A 19361-nucleotide genomic window follows, 5' to 3' on the forward strand; every position below is an offset into this window, starting at 1 on the left:
CTACTTGATTAAAGCTTGACGACATACATGATGATGCGTACTTAAATCATGATAGTTGAGAATTCGCTCAGGCTCATGCGGTGGGATAGAAGGTTCAACAAAATCGACCAATCTGTTGGTATTGCAATGACATTGTCGTCCCCATGTAAACGTTTACGTAAATAGCTTACATGAAATATCGGATGGACACGAGAGTGTGTCGATAACGAGAGTTTGTAAGCACGATCGCCAACTCGCTTGAGTATCTTGAAAGGTCCACAATATCCGGAGATAATTTAGGTGTTGGCCTAGTCTTTAGACTTTCTGAATGCTCTGGCACACGCAAAAACCTCTTCCCCTTCCTCAAAGGTAACTTGCCAATGTTTCTCATTAGCATACTTGTTATATCAATCCCGCACTTGTCGGACATTTTGACGAGCGAGTTTCGGCATATCCATATGGTCTTGGAGAAAATCCTTAACCTATTGGAGTTTTTTGTTTGCCAACTAATTTTGGAGTCTTTATGGTCGGCTTGGTTGAAATAAACTTGCATAGTTTAGTCAACCGGTCTATGATCACCCATACCGAGTCATCACCTCGTACAGGTAGGTAAATTCACAACAAAATCCATAGAGATACTTTCCCATTTACCATTGGGAATCTCCAAATAGTATAAGATTCCTCCTACCTTCAAGCGCTCTCCTTTGTTAACTTAATATTTATGGCAATGCAAGGCATAGTCTTGAACAAAGCCATGTAAATTTGGCCAGTGAAACTTTTGTCTTACGAGTGCATAAGTCTTTTTAATGCTCGGGCGCCCTACACTTGGGCTGTCATGACATTCATAAAGAATTTGGTGCCAAATGTGTGTGTTCGTCGGTACACAGACTCTCTCCTTTTGGAGTAGGTACCCATTATCGATGGAAAAATTCTTCCATTTCTGCAGTTCATCACTCGACGGAGGATAACTGTGTGTGGAGGTTAACAAAACACTACCAACATTAGAGTGAGAAGGATCCCTCAGTTTCACATGGCTCCACACTTTGGAGTATGCATCATCATGCTCATATTTTCCCTTCAGAGAATCCAAAAACTCACTTCGAAGTTCCGTAAACAAAAGGGAATTGATCTCAGGAATACGACTAAGAGCATCAGCCACCACATTGTATCGTCCTTTACGATACCAAATCTTTCCATCAAACTCAGAAAGAATCTTAGCCCACCTGGACTTTCAACTCTTCAAGTCTGTTTGTTGTGTAAATCACTTTATGCTTTCATGGTCAAACACAATCTCAAATTGAGCTCCATACAAATAATGCCGCCATGTCTTTAAGGCAGACACTATTGCATAGAGTTTGCATTCATAAGCAGAATAATTATGTTGCATTGAATCAAGCTTCTTGCTTTCAAATGCAATTGGCTTCCCCTCTTGGAAAAGGATTGCTCCAATAGCATGGTTACTGGCATCCGCTTCCAAAACGAATGGCTTCAAAGGATCCATAGTAGCTAGAATAGGAGTTGTAGCTAATACATCCTTGAGCGTATCAAAACTTTGCTATTGAGCGGCACCCCACCGAAAGGTTTTTCCTTTTTTCTTTAGTTGGTCCTTCATTGGCATAACAATATGAGCATAGTTTTTAACGAACCTGCGATAAAAACCAGCAAATACCATCGTGTTTCTTCAACAATAGTATATGAGAATCCCATGGTGAAAAACTCGATTGAATAAACCCTCTGCTAAGATAGTGAGCAAGTTGGCGTTCCACATCAACAGCCTCATAAAATGACTCATTCTGTAGAGTGGTTTACTGACTGGTTTACTGCCTGCACCCACCTTTATGTCATGTTGCACCATATCGTGTCGGTGGTAATCCTGATATTAAATCATTAGGAAAAACATCTTGAAATGCCATTAATAAATCTTTTAACTGACTAGTAATCTTTGCTTGTTGAGAAGAGAGAGAAGTAGCCATTGGTGAAAGAGATGAGAGGAAGAATGTGGTGTTGAGGAATGTTCAGCAGATTCAACATTTGAAAGAAAATGACACCATGAGTAACACAAGAAAACTTCTTTTATTTCATTATCAGAAGTGAGCTTCATAAGCTCGGACGTACATATCAGTGGTGAGAAAGGCACGTCCTTCTCTCCTAACAACAACACATGTGCATCATGGGATTCAAACATCATATTGTTGTGCTCGTAGCTACGCTTCAGTGATGGTCCTAGGCAATGCAACCACTCTCTACCAAGTACCATATTTGCCCGCTCCATATTCATAACTTGGAAATCCAAAGATGTGGAATAGCATTGAATTTCCAATGGTACAGCTTTGACTTGAGTCTCCCATACTTCGGCATCGTAGCCGTTCATCGTTACTACCTTGTAGCGGTGGGAACTCGGAGTTTGGGCCAATTTGAGTCTTTTCACTAACTCTTAGTTAATGAAATTGTAAGTAGCACCGTCATCTACCAAGATACGCACCTTGTGTCCTTGAAGAGATCCGTGCATAGGCACTAACTCATGTGGACGAAAGGTCTGTTGCCACATGGAAGCTGTGATACATCATTCATGCACCACCTCGGTGTGTGTTACCTCCACCTTGGAGAAACATGAGGAAGACTAAAGAGGCAGCACTTGCACTGTGTGTACTGCTTTCTCCTTGCCTTGAGCAGCAGATTTCCCCTTGGGACAATCCTTTTTTCCATGGCCGCTTCCCAAGCATTAAAAACATAACTTCTCTTTTTTAGCCTTCTCAAATTCCTCAAGAGAGGGAGGCCCTCGAGACCCCTTGGGTTTTTTAGCTGCTTCTAAATTGGCTACTATAAATTTCCTTTTAGTGTTTCCATATTGTGTGCATTTATTACCATGTGTATTAGTAGGCACGTGAGTACTATGTGATTTCTTCTCATCTGGATCATCATGAATGCAAGCTTTCACTATGGCCTCCTCAAGTGTTTTAGGGTCCTGAGTCTTGACATGCTTCTTAAGCTCGAACATTAGACCACGGATAAACCACGTACTTAATGAAAGGTGTCTAACCCTTTCAACTTGAGAATAATATCCCGATAGTGGGAGATATATTCAAGCAATGATGGGTGTTGACACATGGAACACGTATCCACGGCCATCTAATTCCTATCAGCCTCATTTGTGGGCAGGAACTCTTTTCTAAGCATAGCCTCAAAGGTTGTCCAACTCTGTGATATGATATTCTTCTCCTTGAGAGACATCCACCATTTATAGGCATGCCTTCCAGAGTCAGATTGGTCTACAACGCCCTGACTGCATCCGGAGTATGTCGTAAGGCATGTGTGTCAACAGGACCCTTGGCCTGCTGTTGCATAAATTGTACCACTAAAGTGGATAATTTACTGACAATTTCATTTAGGGATGCAAAATTCGTTTCCATCACCGATGTACGTGCTTGAAGTGCTCGAAATTCTTGAATATCGAGCAATTCATAAGCGTCATCTTCACTCGTAGCTTCGCGGGGTACCCTCCGTGAGAGTATTCGTCCGCAAGCCATCATTGGGAGGATCGGGCGTATTGCACTCGAAGTCAAAAGTCATGTTGATATCTAAATTCATGGCGACTGTGGAGTGCTAGGAAGAAAAAGAAGAATACCTAGAGATCAAAAGATTTGATGTCAACTCGTTGTATCCATCGTCTGTACCAAAAATCACCGCTAATTAGCCATGCTAATTACATAATTTTTAGGTAATGTCGTCCCTTCACGTTTGTTGTAGAACTTGTCTGCTTGATGGCAAATCCCGAACCCTTGTCAAGAGGTCTAGCTTCAACACTTTGCAATTAGTTCAAATGAATGAAGAATTACGACCGTCTCTAGTCGAAAACTTAAAAAATTCTAAAACTTAGAAAGTTTCTGCAAATTTAGTTACTTGTCTATGAATTTTTCGGCCGCGATGGACTTTGGCCGAGGTTGTCACCGTGTTCACCGTCAAGGAGAGCGGAGGGCTTTAGCCGTGGGCACTTGCCCTAAGGGGAGAGGTATACTTTATTTTAAAATTTACCCTAAGGCCAAGGGCCTTTGGGCACTTTGGTGTGAAAAAAAACACTCCACAACGCGGCTATGGCGCAGCAGACGGCCGAGGGCACATGAGAGAGACAGCGCGTGCAGTAGGTTGCTCCCCGACGTGAGCGGCTGTGTCGAGAACTGCTGCTCTCGACCTCGCACACCTGTCAAGCCCACCCGTGTGGTGTTTGGAGTTGGTCAAAAACCCATCTCCCCTCACCTCAAGAGGCTTTGCACACGCGACTCGGCTTCGATCCCACCTGTCAAGAGCGCTTCTCCCCGTCGAGAAGAGCATAAACATGCAAAAGGCATGCAAGGGACGGTCCACGACTCCTAGTTCCTAAGAATAGTTCTGATACCAATGAGAGGCCCAGGGAATTGCCTTGTACGGATTCACCGCCCAACCTCCCATATATAGCCCTTGGCCTCTGAATCCCCAATCCACACTGGCAGTCGGCCTCTTGGCCCGGGTCCATGACCCCCCTTGGGTATGCCCTTGGCATGACACCTGTGCTCAGCTCATTGTGCTTCCCGATTGCCTATTGTGTGAACCCTTCACCTACTACACTCTCTTTGCAATACTTAGAATAGGTTTTTATTTCAATTATCTCTATGTGTACTCCACTTAAGGCTCCAAGCCTTAGCTTTGATTGGAGAGGGAGGTCATCCAAGAAAAGAGAGTATCGCCATAGCCAAGCTCTGATACTAGTTGATGGGTGCACATGTACAAAGTGTGCATGTATGGGTGGTGGGAAAGAAGAAGAGAACATAGAGACACAGTGATATGGGTGGAGAAGACTCTCAAAATGTCATAGTGAGAAATCTCCTTGTTGTTTTGTATATAAAGAATAAGATATGTAAGAGTGGACGATAGGAATGTCCAACTATCCACAGAAGGTTCATTAGCCAGATTAAAAAATTCAACCTCTCTTTAATTCAACTTGATAGCATCTCAATACAAAATTAATTTTTGAGAATAATAGTCAATGCAAAAGGCAAGGTGTAGTAAAATTTTCTTCATTCATGTTGTATCTAATCTCTTTATTCATCAAATTCAACAGAACTTCAAGTGCACAGTATGTAGAAGCACACTAGAAAATATGGTCAAGCTATAAAACCTTAGGTCTATGGCAATCAGAAAATTCCTATATCATTAGGGTTAAGGATCTGTATATGGTCTGTAATAACCATAGATCCATAGTTATATGATTCTTATTGTAGATTAGCAAACCAAACTACCCTTCGTATAAGTACCAAGTGTACATTAGATCAAAACTTGTAAATGAGCTTAAACCTTAGATAAGGTCATTAGGGTGGTTAAGGATCTTCATATAGTCTATAGTAACCATAGATCAAATAGTTAGTATCATTTGAAAACTACACGATTCTATTGTAGAATAGCAAACCAAACTACCCTTCTTATAAGTCCCAAGTGTACATTAAATCAGCATTTGTATATGAGCCTAAACGTTAGATAAGGGCAGTCTCATTTGTAGCACCTACTATGTTAGACTAGAGCTACCATCCAAGGAATCTCTTACCAAGCATCAAGATGTCATATTGTCAACTAGATTAGGTAGTATCTCCACAAGGGGAAAAAAAAAATCCTCCTTAGAGATTTATCTCCACAAGAGAAAAAATCCAATTCCTCCTTAGAGTTGTATGAAGATGACATCTTGTCAACTAGACTAGATAGTATCTCCACGAGGGGAAAAAAAATCAATTCCTCCTTAGAGATGTGAACTACAAGAAAGTGAAACTTATAGCTATGTATGAATTAATCAACCACATGAATAAATAATAATACATACCAAAAAGTCTATTCTCCAAGTGAGTCTATAGTATTAAAATATTTGGTAAACCCCTTGCTACAAGTGTTAGTTGCGACCATGAATTGTTCATTACAACAATAACACAAACATTTTTTTGAGCAAGGACCCAAGGTGTAAGGTTAGTTAATATCCACTTTCAATTTTCAAAATCTTCAATTACTATACTAAGCCATCAAAAACCATTACTTGGGAATTGGCACTTGCGGCCACCTCTCCACGAGTAGCCATGTGTAGAAGATCAATAGTGTAGAGAGGAGAAATAGAGTGCACCCAAGCTTGAGTCTTGATGTGAGTTCGCAACAAAGTGAGGTAGCAACATAGGAAAAAGGGAGGTGAAGACTTTTGACCCGTTGTCCCAAGACTAAGCATACCCTTTTACATGAATACCAGTTTCTCCATACTAATATACTACAACAAGTTCCCACCAAGTCAACATATCTTTCCTCATTGATTGTTCATTAGAGGAGGGTATAACAATTCCCAATGTAATAGCCGAAAACCAATCCATTTTGGAGAAAAGAGAGTGCTCATGCCAAAGAACAATAGTCTGGAAAAAATCAAGTCCAAAGTTTTCAAGGTATGGAGAGCTAGTGAGGCCAATAAATTCCAAGTCCAAATAAAGGTAGGTGTGTTTGTGTATCTATGTGTCCTTGTTTAATATAAACAAAAAATAGCTATTACAAATGACAACCGACAAAGGAGAACAAAGGTTTTTTGTATTGTAATCCAAAAAGTTTTGTAGATCTATTACAAGGTGGTCACATATGGATATGTCATCACCGACACTAGGATGGCTATGTCCTCTCACCCATAAGCATATCAAAGAACTCCATATTCGTCATCTTTGTCTGTGTCTCTAGGCAGAAGACCCACTCTACCTCTATCTGCACAGACTCTGATGACAACTATTGTGTCTCACTAGAGCATGTTGCTTTACCTTTGTCTCTAAAAAGTTCATTGACACGTCCTGCACATCTACATTCTTTGTCTTGCATGCTCTATCTCTTGAGCATACTCGAGCTCACCCGGTAATGAAACATGTCTCATATCTGGCTCCTAACACGTCAATGTCGTCACTAAGACTATGATGTCTAGCATATGAGAAACCTGAAGTGAATAGATGATGTAGGACCTAACTCCTCAAGCAATGACTATGATGCAACTACATTTAGAAAGAATGCTCTCAAAGCAATACCAAGCATCTCACTGAGATCAAGCTTTATGCAATCTCAAGAGCATAATGCACATGTCGTAGCATATAAAATACACCACTAAGTAATGGCAAGCATACATCTCCTGCACCCTCTATATCGTATGTTGTTCAGTCAGCAAGATACATACAACCAAGGCTCTCACAACCAAAAGTATTAAACCACTCACAATATAATGTGACTGTGGAATGTTGCATACTTATTAACAACTATTAGGAGCAATTATCATCTCTATCAGACATAGAAGCAAAAGGAACACTAGAGGTAAACGTGACATCATCGTCACTGGCATACAAAACTACCTCTTTAGTATATGTCAAAATCGATCCTGCATCATGCGTACATCTCCGTCACTATCTAATACGCCTAAACCAATGATGTGTCATGAGTGACCACAATGCCAATAATGCAAGTATCGATAAGAGCAAGACTCATTCTCTCATGAATGGTCACTCTTAACTCTAATCTGTCACACATAATGAATGCCATATCAGTGAAGAAAAACACGCACATAAAAAGTGGGAGATCACTTTACCATTGCACTAAAGCATGAAATCACATCAATGCAATCCGCGTATATGCAATTCGTAGCTCTACCAATCACTATCAACACCGGGAGTAAATCTTGACCACCAAACCATCAGAGAGTAAGCTACAAATACATAGAAAGCATAGCTAGAATTTGTGAAAAAATGGATAGAGCTCCTCATGAAATCTAAGCAAAATCTCAAAAAATCTCACCAAAATTGCATAGATCATAAACAAATATTGAGTGTTTTAGTAGTAAAATCCATATATAGTATACATAAACTATCAAAAGCCTAGCAATCGAACGAGCGACTATGATACCATTCAAACACCTTCTGACAAAGCTTATCTAGCTCTGTTAAACTAACCTCTATAACCATATCCAATTCTCAAAAACAAATGTTAGTCTTCTAGGTGTGATGCACGCGCAAGGAAGCGTTAGGAAATTACCATAGCTCTGATACCACTTGTGAGCAAAGTGAGTTTAGTAGAGCTCAATAAGCTTTATCTGAAGGTACTTGAAGTAGAGTGACAAGAAGACCCTCGCTCCTTATTCTTCTATGTATAAAAAGAATAAAAGTTAGAGTAGTTAGTGGGCGGTCGGACATCGGACGTTCGACCCAAGGCAAAGGCACATCCGTCCTTAACCTGCGAGAGAGAATTGAAATGAGATAAAATGTTATATTAAACGTCTTCAAAAAGCAGAGAGAGAGAGAGAGAGAGAGAGAGAGAGATCCTCACCTACATCCAAACAACGAAAGACAATTATTCATTAGTCCTTTATGCCTCTTGTACATCTCAAGAGACTCTCTACTTGTTTCGATGTCACTCGCATTTTCAGATTTACAGTTGTCTTCAAACTAAAAGAGACCTTCTAGGTTCTAGTCCAAGTGAGTTGTGTCTGTTGTTACCAACCCTCCTTCGTCCAACAAAATTATTTTTACACTATTTTCCAAATGTGTGTCTAAACAAACAGAATGTTAGTTTCCAAAGATATATCAAATATGTTGAATCGACTTATTATACCCACCAACTTCCAAAGATCTACCAAATATAGTAGATCGAGTTATTATACCCGCCAAAACCAAACAAAAAAGGTGCCAAAGGTAGCTCCTCAACAACCACCAGATGATCCAAAGCTGACATTATGATGCAGTAAAATAAAAACGAGTAAACAAAGCCCATGAATTTTTATGTGCCATATATGGAAAATCCTACATGAGATCAATACTCAATAATAAACACAATCATAACCGTGCTATGGCATTCAACACTCCATTCAGAACTATTTCCAAGGTGTTGTAAGTGAAAGGCCACATATTCTCAATATAAAACCAAAGATTCAGTACGTGCATAGCACTGCATAGGCCCGTATACAAAGGTACCTAAACAATAGTATTTATGCAAACCCCCCTTCATGGGGAACCTTTTTCTCAAAAAAAAACTTACCAAGTCAACAAAACATCATAATATGGGACATATTATTAATGGTATTGCATTAATTGCAGGTCCTCAAACAGAGGTTGACAAAAAAAAATCTTCAATTGTATAATGATACCCCCTAGGGACAACCCATACCCTTAATATATGCTTATATAAGAAGTACCTAATAAACTCTATACACAGATTTTTGAACACGCTACCCTACAAGGATAACCACCATACCCATTTACAAACTTGAATACCATAATTTCATCAAACTAATATAATACAAGAGAAGTCCGAGTCATACAATACGCTCAAGTTCCTCTACATGGGAAACTTATCAAGCATTCATGCCAAGCACCTAGAAAAGTACATTATCCCCGAGCATGGTAAACTAAGTTACTAATCCAGACATTGTTCACCCATGCCCCAAAAAGGGGAGCCCATAATCTTAAAAAACAGTTCGAGATCGTACAAAACCACGTTTCCCTACACAAAGTAACCGTACCCAGTTCAATTTTTAAAAAGACGACACCATATTATACACATGGCTTCACCAAGGGTACCCTTCAATAGCATTCAAAAATCATGTCTCAAACAAGAGAGAAAAGCATATAAAGGGATTACAAATCCTTGTTAAAAAAGGAGGGGATGTTTACTACAAAAGATGCACTTCTTACCATTCAAAAACCATGTTTCAGACGAGAGAAAAAAAACATATAAAGGGACTACACATCCTTACAATCATAGGAGGAGGTTCTGAATACCGGAGATGGGTTCGGCTCCTCCACCTTTTTTCCTTTGTTTTTGGACGTGGAAAAATAAATACTCTCCATGCAAAGACCAGTGCGTGCATTTATTGAAAAACATAAACCAGTCTGCCAGGTCATTAGGTCATGGACTCACAAGTCTCCTGGCCGAGCATCTTGTCAATTCTTGAGGAATAAGAAGACAACATCCTTAAAACATTCAAAGAATCATACTATAGAAAAGCATGCAGAGTGATTCAACTGAATTGAATCTTTAATTCAAAAGGCATTCTTATAGGTAGTCCGGCATTTGAGTTGCGAACTCAATTCCCACCTACATCACTGGTGGCACCAACAAAAAAGCTATGTTCGTCAGCACATCAATGGGTTCCATGTACCTTAAAACTGTTACAAAGGTAAATTTGCCCCTTGATTGACACTAATGTGCTTTTCCTCAATAATAAAACTAACTTGCATGAATAGGCTTAACAGTAAGCTTCAGTAAATTTGGTTGATTAGAGGGTGAAGCTTTCCTATTACTTCAAAGAAAGTTTGAATGTGTGCCTTGTTGGGTTAAAAAAATCAAACTAATAGGCCCACCTTGATGAAAAGGTCAGACTCCTAAGACCATCAATTTACTCTTGGACCATAACACCTTGAACCCTGGTGTTCTCTCAATGGTGGCTTTGATATGGTATCATTTCATGAAATCATAGAGTGCGGACTCATGAAACTTGGCTTCTGGTGTAAAAAACCTCAGCCTCATTGCTTAAGTGACCGTGATCTCCAAATGTGAACCCTTTTCGACCCCCCAGCATGTCCTACTACATTCCACTCTTCAACAAAATCTATACTTCATTTGGCTACAGAGATGATGTACATGAGACTCTTAAGGCTCTTCCCCGAATGTGACCTTACAATTGTGTAAAATTGGCTGTGGCCGCACACAGAGTAATGGATGACACAGCATTCATAAACCCTCCTTGAATGCATCATATGACCTGAAGAGAACTTCTCCACACTTCTCAACAATCATTGAACAGCATAATGCTGTCATCTAACTTCAGCAATGATGCCTCTAGAATTGATGCAACCCGACGGATACGCTTAACCTGTTCATGTTGTGTTTGAGTCAGTGTGACTGTAGGAGCATCCTTGGTTGTTTTTGAATGGTGATACTGCCGCAGCACATCCAAAACCTGTATAAAGCCCTTGTTAGAGACCAGTTATGCAAGTCATACATGTAATCCATACCTTCCCCATCCATAATAACGCAAACCTCTTGTTCTTGTTGAAGTTCATGAGCTAGCCTTAGCCCAACATTGGATGCTGCTCGGAACATATCTTCGAGGATGTGCTCAACCACACACGGGTAGTTCACACGCCACAGGTAAATGGTCTTGGATGGAGCATGATCAGCAGTTTTGGACACTTCCTGACGAGCGTAACACGAGTTAGTTATATAGGAATACTCCAAATTTGAGCATAATGTTTACTCTCTCTTCAGTTATCCCATTCACACTAGCATGCTAATGTTTGCCTACTCTCATGAAGAGGGCTTTAATCAAACTACTATTAACTAGTCGTACATTCTCACAATTCATTTGCATTGGCATAATAACCGTTTTTTTCAAAATGCAAGGAACATTTCATGGTGCGCCACCTGCTCAATGTGCTCACTCTGCCATAATAAGCTGAACTTGGATGCAAGATTGAATGGGCATGCCATGATAATCAGAAGCAGGAGCCATACCAGTGCTTATCTCATTCATTTAAATTTGCACCTTCTATTCTCATAAAATTACAGATATGCTAAACTGGTCCTAAATTTCTAAAATCTGTAGCAGACAGACAAAAGTAGATTAACCTGCAGCTGCAAATATTCCTCCTTCAAAAGTTTGTATAGACGATCTCTGGTTTCAGTCAGTGCTACCAATGCAGTATCTGAAATCTGCACATACAACCTGACGGTTAGGACCCAACAATCAATAATAATAAAGTAGCTACAGCTGGATACCTGTTTTTGCTCTAACTGTCCCTTCATAGAAAGCAGTCGAAAAATGCGGCAAGTCTCTTTACCATAGCGCTTTAGCACAATACCCTCGAGCTGCCCAAAAAAAACTACATGTTACAAGGCCCTGCACATATAACCCCATTCCATAATCACAGAACAAAGATATGCATATGCATATGCAACAACACAAGCAAACTCCATGACCCAAAGCACAAGTGGCCAGATACTTCTATCAATACGCAACCAACCCTCCTTTCCCAATTTTTTCCTAGAACTCTGATCTCAAACATGAAAGAAGGTGATGATTCTTCCTCTGCCCTAGTGGCTACCCAATGCCCTCCAAAATAAAGGGATCCTTACCTCATACTTGCGAGCTGCCTCAATTATCTTGTGTAAATCTTACTCGATTATGTAAAGGATCAGATAAGATTGGAAACCTCAGAAAAAAATCAATAAATCACGAAGTTGAGAAAAGGTTAGCATAAGGATACTGATCACATACTGTGATCCTTGGTCACTCTGCTTTGTGATGAACCCCACCGACTCTGCACACATCATATGAAGTGCCATCCTGATCCGCTCCATAGTCATTGTTCGCCCATCAGGTGTTTCCCTGACTGCTTGCATAATTGCATCCATAGACAATGGTGCTGCAAGCATGTATGTGCAAGGCTTGATTAAGAGGGCAACACATGTAATACAAAAGTACCTCCTACCAAATACTTGTAATCACTCCCTATACAACCTTATAAAGCCATCAAAGAAGAGTAAATGGGAATGAGCACTTGCCAAACTTAGCTAGGGTAAGAAGACTCGGTTCTTGTTAGGCTACTCACCACACTTGCTTAGCAAGGGCATACCATAGGAGGTTACTATGAATATATCCTTTATATTAAAACAAAACAAAAGTTTGCAATCAACCTTTTACCCAAGGTCATTCCTTTGTTCCAAGCAACTGGCATATGTATATTTTTGTTCTAACCATAGGATGTTTTATAAAAACGCATGATGACCTTGTCTGGCAGAGAGAGTTAGCCAAAATAAATGCTTCTGAGCACAATTCATTCTTGCTTTAACCAACTACCATGATACATTCAATGGTGTAATCCTTATCTTATAGCATTGTTGATTTTTTATCACAAAAACCATGACCTGACCAAAGAAATTTCTGTCTGCCTCCATCCATGCAAATGAAATAATACTAACACAAGCTGTATACATGTGCATATTTTTAGAGTAATACCTGAAAATCGCTGTTTGACATCAGTCTCCGCATTCCGTGTTGCTTCCAGCATAGCTTGAAGAATAGACCCTGCACCTGCATCTATTCTTGATCTCACTTGTTTGACACATGCCTAAAGATTTCGAAGAATGGGGTCCACAAGTTAGTTTTGCTAATACTCAATTTCTTCACAAGCTTGTAAAGATTCCAAAATCTGCCATGCTTAAGCGTGAATATATGCAAATGTGCAGAATAACTCACCATTTATGAGATTACCTGATGTCTGAGTCTCCTTTGAAACTCCTCAAAATTTACACGCCACAGGACCTCTTTTAGTTCAATCAGTGCCATTGTCTTCCCATCCGCAGCTAATGCATCTCTCTTTCGCTGCATGCTCCAGTACATCCCAAATTAGTTACTAGCCGTGCATCAAAAAACAAGAGATTGCACACCTCTGTGGTATGCTCCAACTCAATATTGCTCCACTCCGGCTATGATTTGTACTTTTGTTGATTAAAGAGAGAACAAAAAGGGAAAATCTCCATGCACGTTTGAGGAATGTGTGCGCATGCACTGTGAATAACCATACTTGAGGGTGCATATGCGCATGCAAGTGTATACCCTCACGTGTATTTGCAGCAAATACATGTCTTAAGAGAGTCTAAGAGGAGACCAGTCCTCACGTATTACAAGAAAGGGAATATGTCCATCAGAGGTCCATGCTGTTGAGAATGACTATTGTACGCCAGCATACTATGACAATATTTCCAAGTCATGCAGGCAACTTAGATAAGGTCAGCCTCAACAGCCAGCCTAGGTTCATAGTTACAACTCTATAATGCCCATCGTTGCAGCCTATCGCAATAGCAATACCCACAAACAAAAGGGGGTATTAGTAAGAACAGATGTAGTGAGCCAGTTGCACGAGGAGCAGGAAAAGAGCAAGCATGGTTTCACACGCGGGTCATTACGTCAACATGCACGACTATTTGCTTGCCAGAACCTATAGCTTGTCAAACTGCAAGATCCATCACCATCCCTCTCTATGTTAGTGAAAGTATAGATTTTGGCAGAGTTTTACATAAATGATTTCCAAACTCAGTCACAAACACCAGGAAATGTCGACTAAGTCCTTTGCGAATAGTATCTTTTTTTTTTTTATGTGACAACTGCTGCAAGCATCTTAGGATTCATAAGATCAAAAAGAGACAAAAAATGCCCTTCTGTTCACTACGTCAATTCTCCCCTCACCTTCTGTCCCACATCTGCACCCATCGCAGATGAGATCCCATCATCACTTGCCTCTTTATTTCCAGCAGCAGGCAAACCCAACAAAAAGCGTTCAGCCTCCATCGGTGCAGCAGCAGCAAGAATTCTACTCTCTTCAGTCTCAATAGTCCTATGAGACTGAGGAACCTGAACAAAAAGATAAAATGGTTTCCAAATCTCAGAGAAGTGCCCACAAAAGAGGACAACAGTGAAAGACAGCATCCTGTGTTGTAACCACTACAATCATAAATAGGACTATAATTTGCCTTTTGTATCAAGCATCAAGAAAGAGATACGAAAGCCATAGCTCACACTAGTTTTTGTGCAGAGGCAAACCGTATTCTGACAATCACATTATGATACAAAGCAGTAACACTCTAAAAAAAGGGATAGGCTAAATAACTAGTCTAAAAGGGAGCCAGAAAATGTGGAATGGAAATCTCACCTCAATTCTTGTGGCCCCTAAGACACATTCAACAAGAAAAAGAATAAGATTTTCCTACAAGCCTTGTCCATTGCCAATGCTTTTTATCATTTTAAGTTACAAAGTAATAACAATTGCTCCCCTTCAGTCCTTACTGAGAATTCATTAGTTCAAGATGCCATCCTCTTTTGCAAAGTTTTGGATGATGAATGGAGCCACAAAACAAATTTCTTTGGTAAGACTTGAGATAGAATAATAATATAGCAGATCCTTCTTCCGGGTGATGTTATTTGCAGCATTTGATGCTAGGTCATCCTCGTCCAAATATCAAAAATTTGTTGATGTTTAAGAAGATTGATTTTTTTAAGAAGAGGTCCTTTAACTCTAAGTGACATATAAGCTCCAAAAATTAAACCACATGTTTTGCATTGCCCCCAAAAAGACTCTGAAAATTTTTCATGTTTTACATGAAATCCTAGTGAAAATAATCTCCTGGAAAAAAAGTAAGCTTTTTCTATAAATTGATTTCATGTCATCTTCCATCGTGGAAAAAGGAAGTTGTTTGCTAGCTTTTTTTTGGCTGATTTGGCAACATTCAAGACTTAACCATTACATGCTTATTTAGACATTAGACAAAATCTTCTTAAGCTCCAAAGCTAAGCACCTCAGTACCTGGATTCATGATCCAATTGGAAGCATTACTTCAGACAAGATACCGGATAAGTTTCTAGCCCGCCCATGAGCTTATCCAAAAGATGCTTGTTGGAGTATTAGGCAGGCAGTGTCATGCAAAGCACAGTTATCAGTTACATTTTAGGATAATGGTGCCTCGTGATAATCACACACAGCATTAGTTATTTGTCATTTACTATGCAAGTCTGTGACTATGCCGGTTTTGGCATACTTGCACCAGTAAAAATATAACTGATTACTATGCTTCGCGTGACCACGGTCCACAACTTACACCTTCAGTGGAAAGAGCAAGTATTCAGAATAAATGCTGTATGAAAAAAGTAGACTTTGGAGATGCAAGTCAGAATCCAGCCTAGTTTGAGATAATATTACTCAGGTATCTGGGAGAAGAAAAAGTAAAGACAAAACATATAGAACTCTTAAAGTTGTCTGCAAATCCAAAAACCTTTTGTTCAGGAGAGTTAATAAAAACGCAAATGAGCACTTCACACAATTCAATCTATTTGATGACTGTCAGCTGATCACTAGTTTTACACTTGGAAACCACTCACAGGAAAAAGACTGCTTGCGCGATTGCACGCACACATGCACACACACAAAAAAAGATATAGATGCATGTCTTGTATGATGCATGCAACCAATCGCAGGCTTTCTCTATGGAATGAATTTCTGGAAGAAACTGCCAGTGCACGCACACACACAAAATAGATGCATGTTTTGTATGCATGCATGTAAATGTGTAGGTATATATGTACTTGTAACTGCAGATGTACACCCAAGATACATGCATCTGTTTTGTATGTAGCATTAGATATATACGTACAAGGATAGGTACACGACAAGTTTTAAAGCTCTCAAGGTAAAATATGACCAAATCATACCGCATTGGTACGACTCCTCTTTGTTTCAGGAGGTGGCCTTGGTGGAAGTACCGGTTCTGGTGCAGGACAGCGTTCAACATAATGTGCTCGAACAAGATTTGCAAACGTTTCTCTGAGCGTTTGTTCAATCTCTGCCTCAGCTGTTGACAAACCCAAAGAAATTGAGTAAAATGAGAAAAGAAGAGAATGGACCTTTGCCTCAATTATATTATCAATAACAAAACATCTAAACAAGGCTTCCACTCGATAATTACACTTAATGAGAGGATTGATAGTTTGTGTATACATAAAAGGCTAAACTTCAATAAAATAATGCTGTGAATATGACTCTGCACATAAAGGCAATATAAATTTGGTGGAGTGCAGTAAATGAAAAATCTGCATATAAAATATCAAGAAATATTTTGACACTTTCTATCTACATCTGCTCAACAGCCAGAATGTGGCAATAAAGGCCATCTTCGTGCCTGTTGGCTTTTGTATGTTCTTTAGATTCTCTCACTGATTTTCCCTCTGCAGCTAATTTTCTACATCTTGCTTATTTTCTTTCTAGCATATTTTCTCCTAACTTATTATTTCCATCGTTCAAGCATGCCTTTTGTGACAAGACCACAAGTATAAATGTCAAGATGAGTGTCAAGGAGCTCCCGAGTCCAAACTCCATAATGTGGAAAATCGATGGAGTGGAAAGTATATATGTAAGGTGCAGCGGAAGTGAATATTGATATTGCTCAAGGTGAGTGCTCCGAATTGTGCTGAAGGGTTCCTTTTACTTACGGAAGGGAGAGCCTTCCGTTCCTTTAGAGAGAGAGTGCAATGATCACAAACAAAGTGAATGCTACTGTGAATGAAGGTGCTGAAACTGAGAGAAAGAGAGAGAGAAGAATACGACACCAGAGTCCAAACACCATAATGTGGAAAATCGATGAAGTGGAAAGTATATATGTAAGGTGCAGCGGATGTGAATATTGATATTGCTCAAGGTGAGTGCTCCGAATTGTGCTCAAGGGTTCCTTTTACTTACGGAAGGGAGAGCCTTCCGTTCCTTTAGAGAGAGAGTGCAATGATCACAAACAAAGTGAATGCTACTGTGAATGAAGGTGCTGACACTGAGAGAAAGAGAGAGAGAAGAATACGACACCAAAGTCCAAACTCCATAATGTGGAAAATCGATGGAGTGGAAAGTATATATGTAAGGTGCAGCGGAAGTGAATATTGATATTGCTCAAGGTAAGTGCTCCGAATTGTGCTCAAGGGTTCCTTTTACTTACGGAAGGGAGAGCATTCCGTTCCTTTAGAGAGAGATTGCAATGATCACAAACAAAGTGAATGCTACTGTGAATGAAGGTGTTGAGACTAAGACAAAGAGAGAGAGAAGAATACGACACCACACGATTCTCAAACCCTCCTCCAAGGGCCCCTCTCTCGATGGCGAGAGAGGTCTATGCTAACGATTGCACAAATCTGGTACAATGGTGTTGATGCAATGGACTTCATGCTATGATGCTAGTAAAGGGCTAAGTCGATGTTGACGGCGGCGACCAAGGCGATGACGGCGGTGGCGACTAATGGCTGAAAACTGAGAATTCTGCCGTAGGGCTAAGCTTGACCAAAAACGCTACCTGCTCTGCAACAAAGGGCTGGAATCTGGCTGAATTCGGGGGCTGAAACGATAGTGATCTGGATGAATTTTGAAGCTGAAAATGCTGATGATCCTTAGCTGAAAAACGCTGATGATGTCTTGTTGAAACGCTGAGGATGGCTGGCTGAAAACGCTGAGGGAGACTGGCTGAAAATGCTATTAATTAGGCCTTGCCGAAAACGCTGGGGGAATCTTGCTGAGGGAGACTTGCTCAGGAAGGAACGCTGGAGGGCCTGCTGCAAGAATGCCTGTGCTCTCTTTGATACTCCTGCTTCTACTAAGTGACTGTCAGGTTTCTTTTGTATTTCCTTAGCAATTTGCCCTACTTATTTCTCCAACAAAAGTCACTTATAAGTTATTAATAAATAAGTGAAAAATGTGTATTTTGGAAAAAAGGGTCCTATGCTTTGTAAAATGCTCATGATGGATAGTGAATGCCATGAGGGCTGATGATTTGTGCGAAATATGAACTCTCTACCATACACAAAATGCTTCCAATGCTTGAGAGAGTGAATGACAGACAAAAGTTTTGTCATAAACGGCATAATTCTTTTCTGCACTATTTAACTTCCGACTAAGAAATGCAACTGGACGGCCATGCTGCTGAAGCACAGTACCCATGGTGACATTGCCCACATCCGTCCATACCTCAAACAGGTCATCCCAAGAGGCAAGGATGAGACACAGCACTTCTGTCACCGCAACCTTGAGAGCTGCGAAAGCCTCAATGGCTACCTCGGACAAAACCACGCACTGTCGGTGAGTTTTTATGTAACAAACTTGTACACCCTAAGTCAAGATTCTACCGCTACACACCAAAGATTCCGTTTAAAACGGTTCACAAAAGACAACACGGCCCGGCGTAGTTCCGTGCCAAGAGGTACTGGCCCCAAAGACTAGCGCCCCTTTCGGTATTTCTTTTTATATTAATCAGTGTACAAAGTACAAGAGAGTCCGTAGGATCTCACATTCAGACTTTGTGTCCAGATGCCCTGAGTAATGAGAGCCCGTGGACCTATTTATTGTTACAGGGATGCCCAAAAGCAGATCCCCAAAATCTCAAACTCCAAAGCTAACTGTCCCAAAAGCTTTCACTTAAAAACTGCCAGCCAAAAGCAGCCAACGCAAATTACGGAATTCCGTACATACTCCCATGTCAGCAGCCCGACGCGTTTTGCGGAGAACCTGCCACATCAACAGTCAGTGAAAATTGCGACATCTGTACAGTTTGCCACGTGTCAACTTATCAGCGCGATTTTCGGTGCGTTTTTCGAGACTGAGCTAGCAGGGTATGTGTATCCAGGGGCACGTCACCAATTTGTGACATTTTATCCCTTCTAAAACATTTGTCATGGATGCGGCAATGCGTGCAAAATTCTCTATGTGCGAACTATATGCTTGACATAAACCAAGAAAAGAATGCACATCATATGCAGTTTTGGGCAAATCCCAATTATG

At 40.3% G+C, this 19361-nt stretch overlaps 1 protein-coding gene across 2 annotated transcripts in view; it reads right to left on the reverse strand.

The window, feature by feature from the left end:
• Positions 1 to 10011: 10011 nt before the first annotated feature.
• The window catches only part of LOC147445505 (RNA polymerase III subunit RPC82 family protein), a 70467-nt gene continuing 61117 nt past the window's right edge, over positions 10012 to 19361 (reverse strand). For both annotated transcript variants that reach the window (XM_086525010.1, XM_086525011.1), the window contains 10 exons: positions 16262 to 16401; positions 14246 to 14410; positions 13271 to 13381; positions 13016 to 13127; positions 12264 to 12422; positions 12133 to 12170; positions 11776 to 11865; positions 11626 to 11709; positions 11038 to 11193; positions 10012 to 10957 (listed from right to left, as the gene is read on the reverse strand). In XM_086525010.1, the coding sequence (XP_086381136.1) occupies positions 10784 to 10957; positions 11038 to 11193; positions 11626 to 11709; positions 11776 to 11865; positions 12133 to 12170; positions 12264 to 12422; positions 13016 to 13127; positions 13271 to 13381; positions 14246 to 14410; positions 16262 to 16401 (1229 nt within the window). In that variant the 3' untranslated portion in view covers positions 10012 to 10783. The remainder of the gene's footprint in view (positions 10958 to 11037; positions 11194 to 11625; positions 11710 to 11775; positions 11866 to 12132; positions 12171 to 12263; positions 12423 to 13015; positions 13128 to 13270; positions 13382 to 14245; positions 14411 to 16261; positions 16402 to 19361) is intronic.

Source organism: Adiantum capillus-veneris, chromosome 12 (assembly GCF_014529385.1).
Source record: "Adiantum capillus-veneris isolate H3 chromosome 12, ASM1452938v2, whole genome shotgun sequence".
Lineage (NCBI taxonomy): Eukaryota > Viridiplantae > Streptophyta > Polypodiopsida > Polypodiales > Pteridaceae > Adiantum > Adiantum capillus-veneris.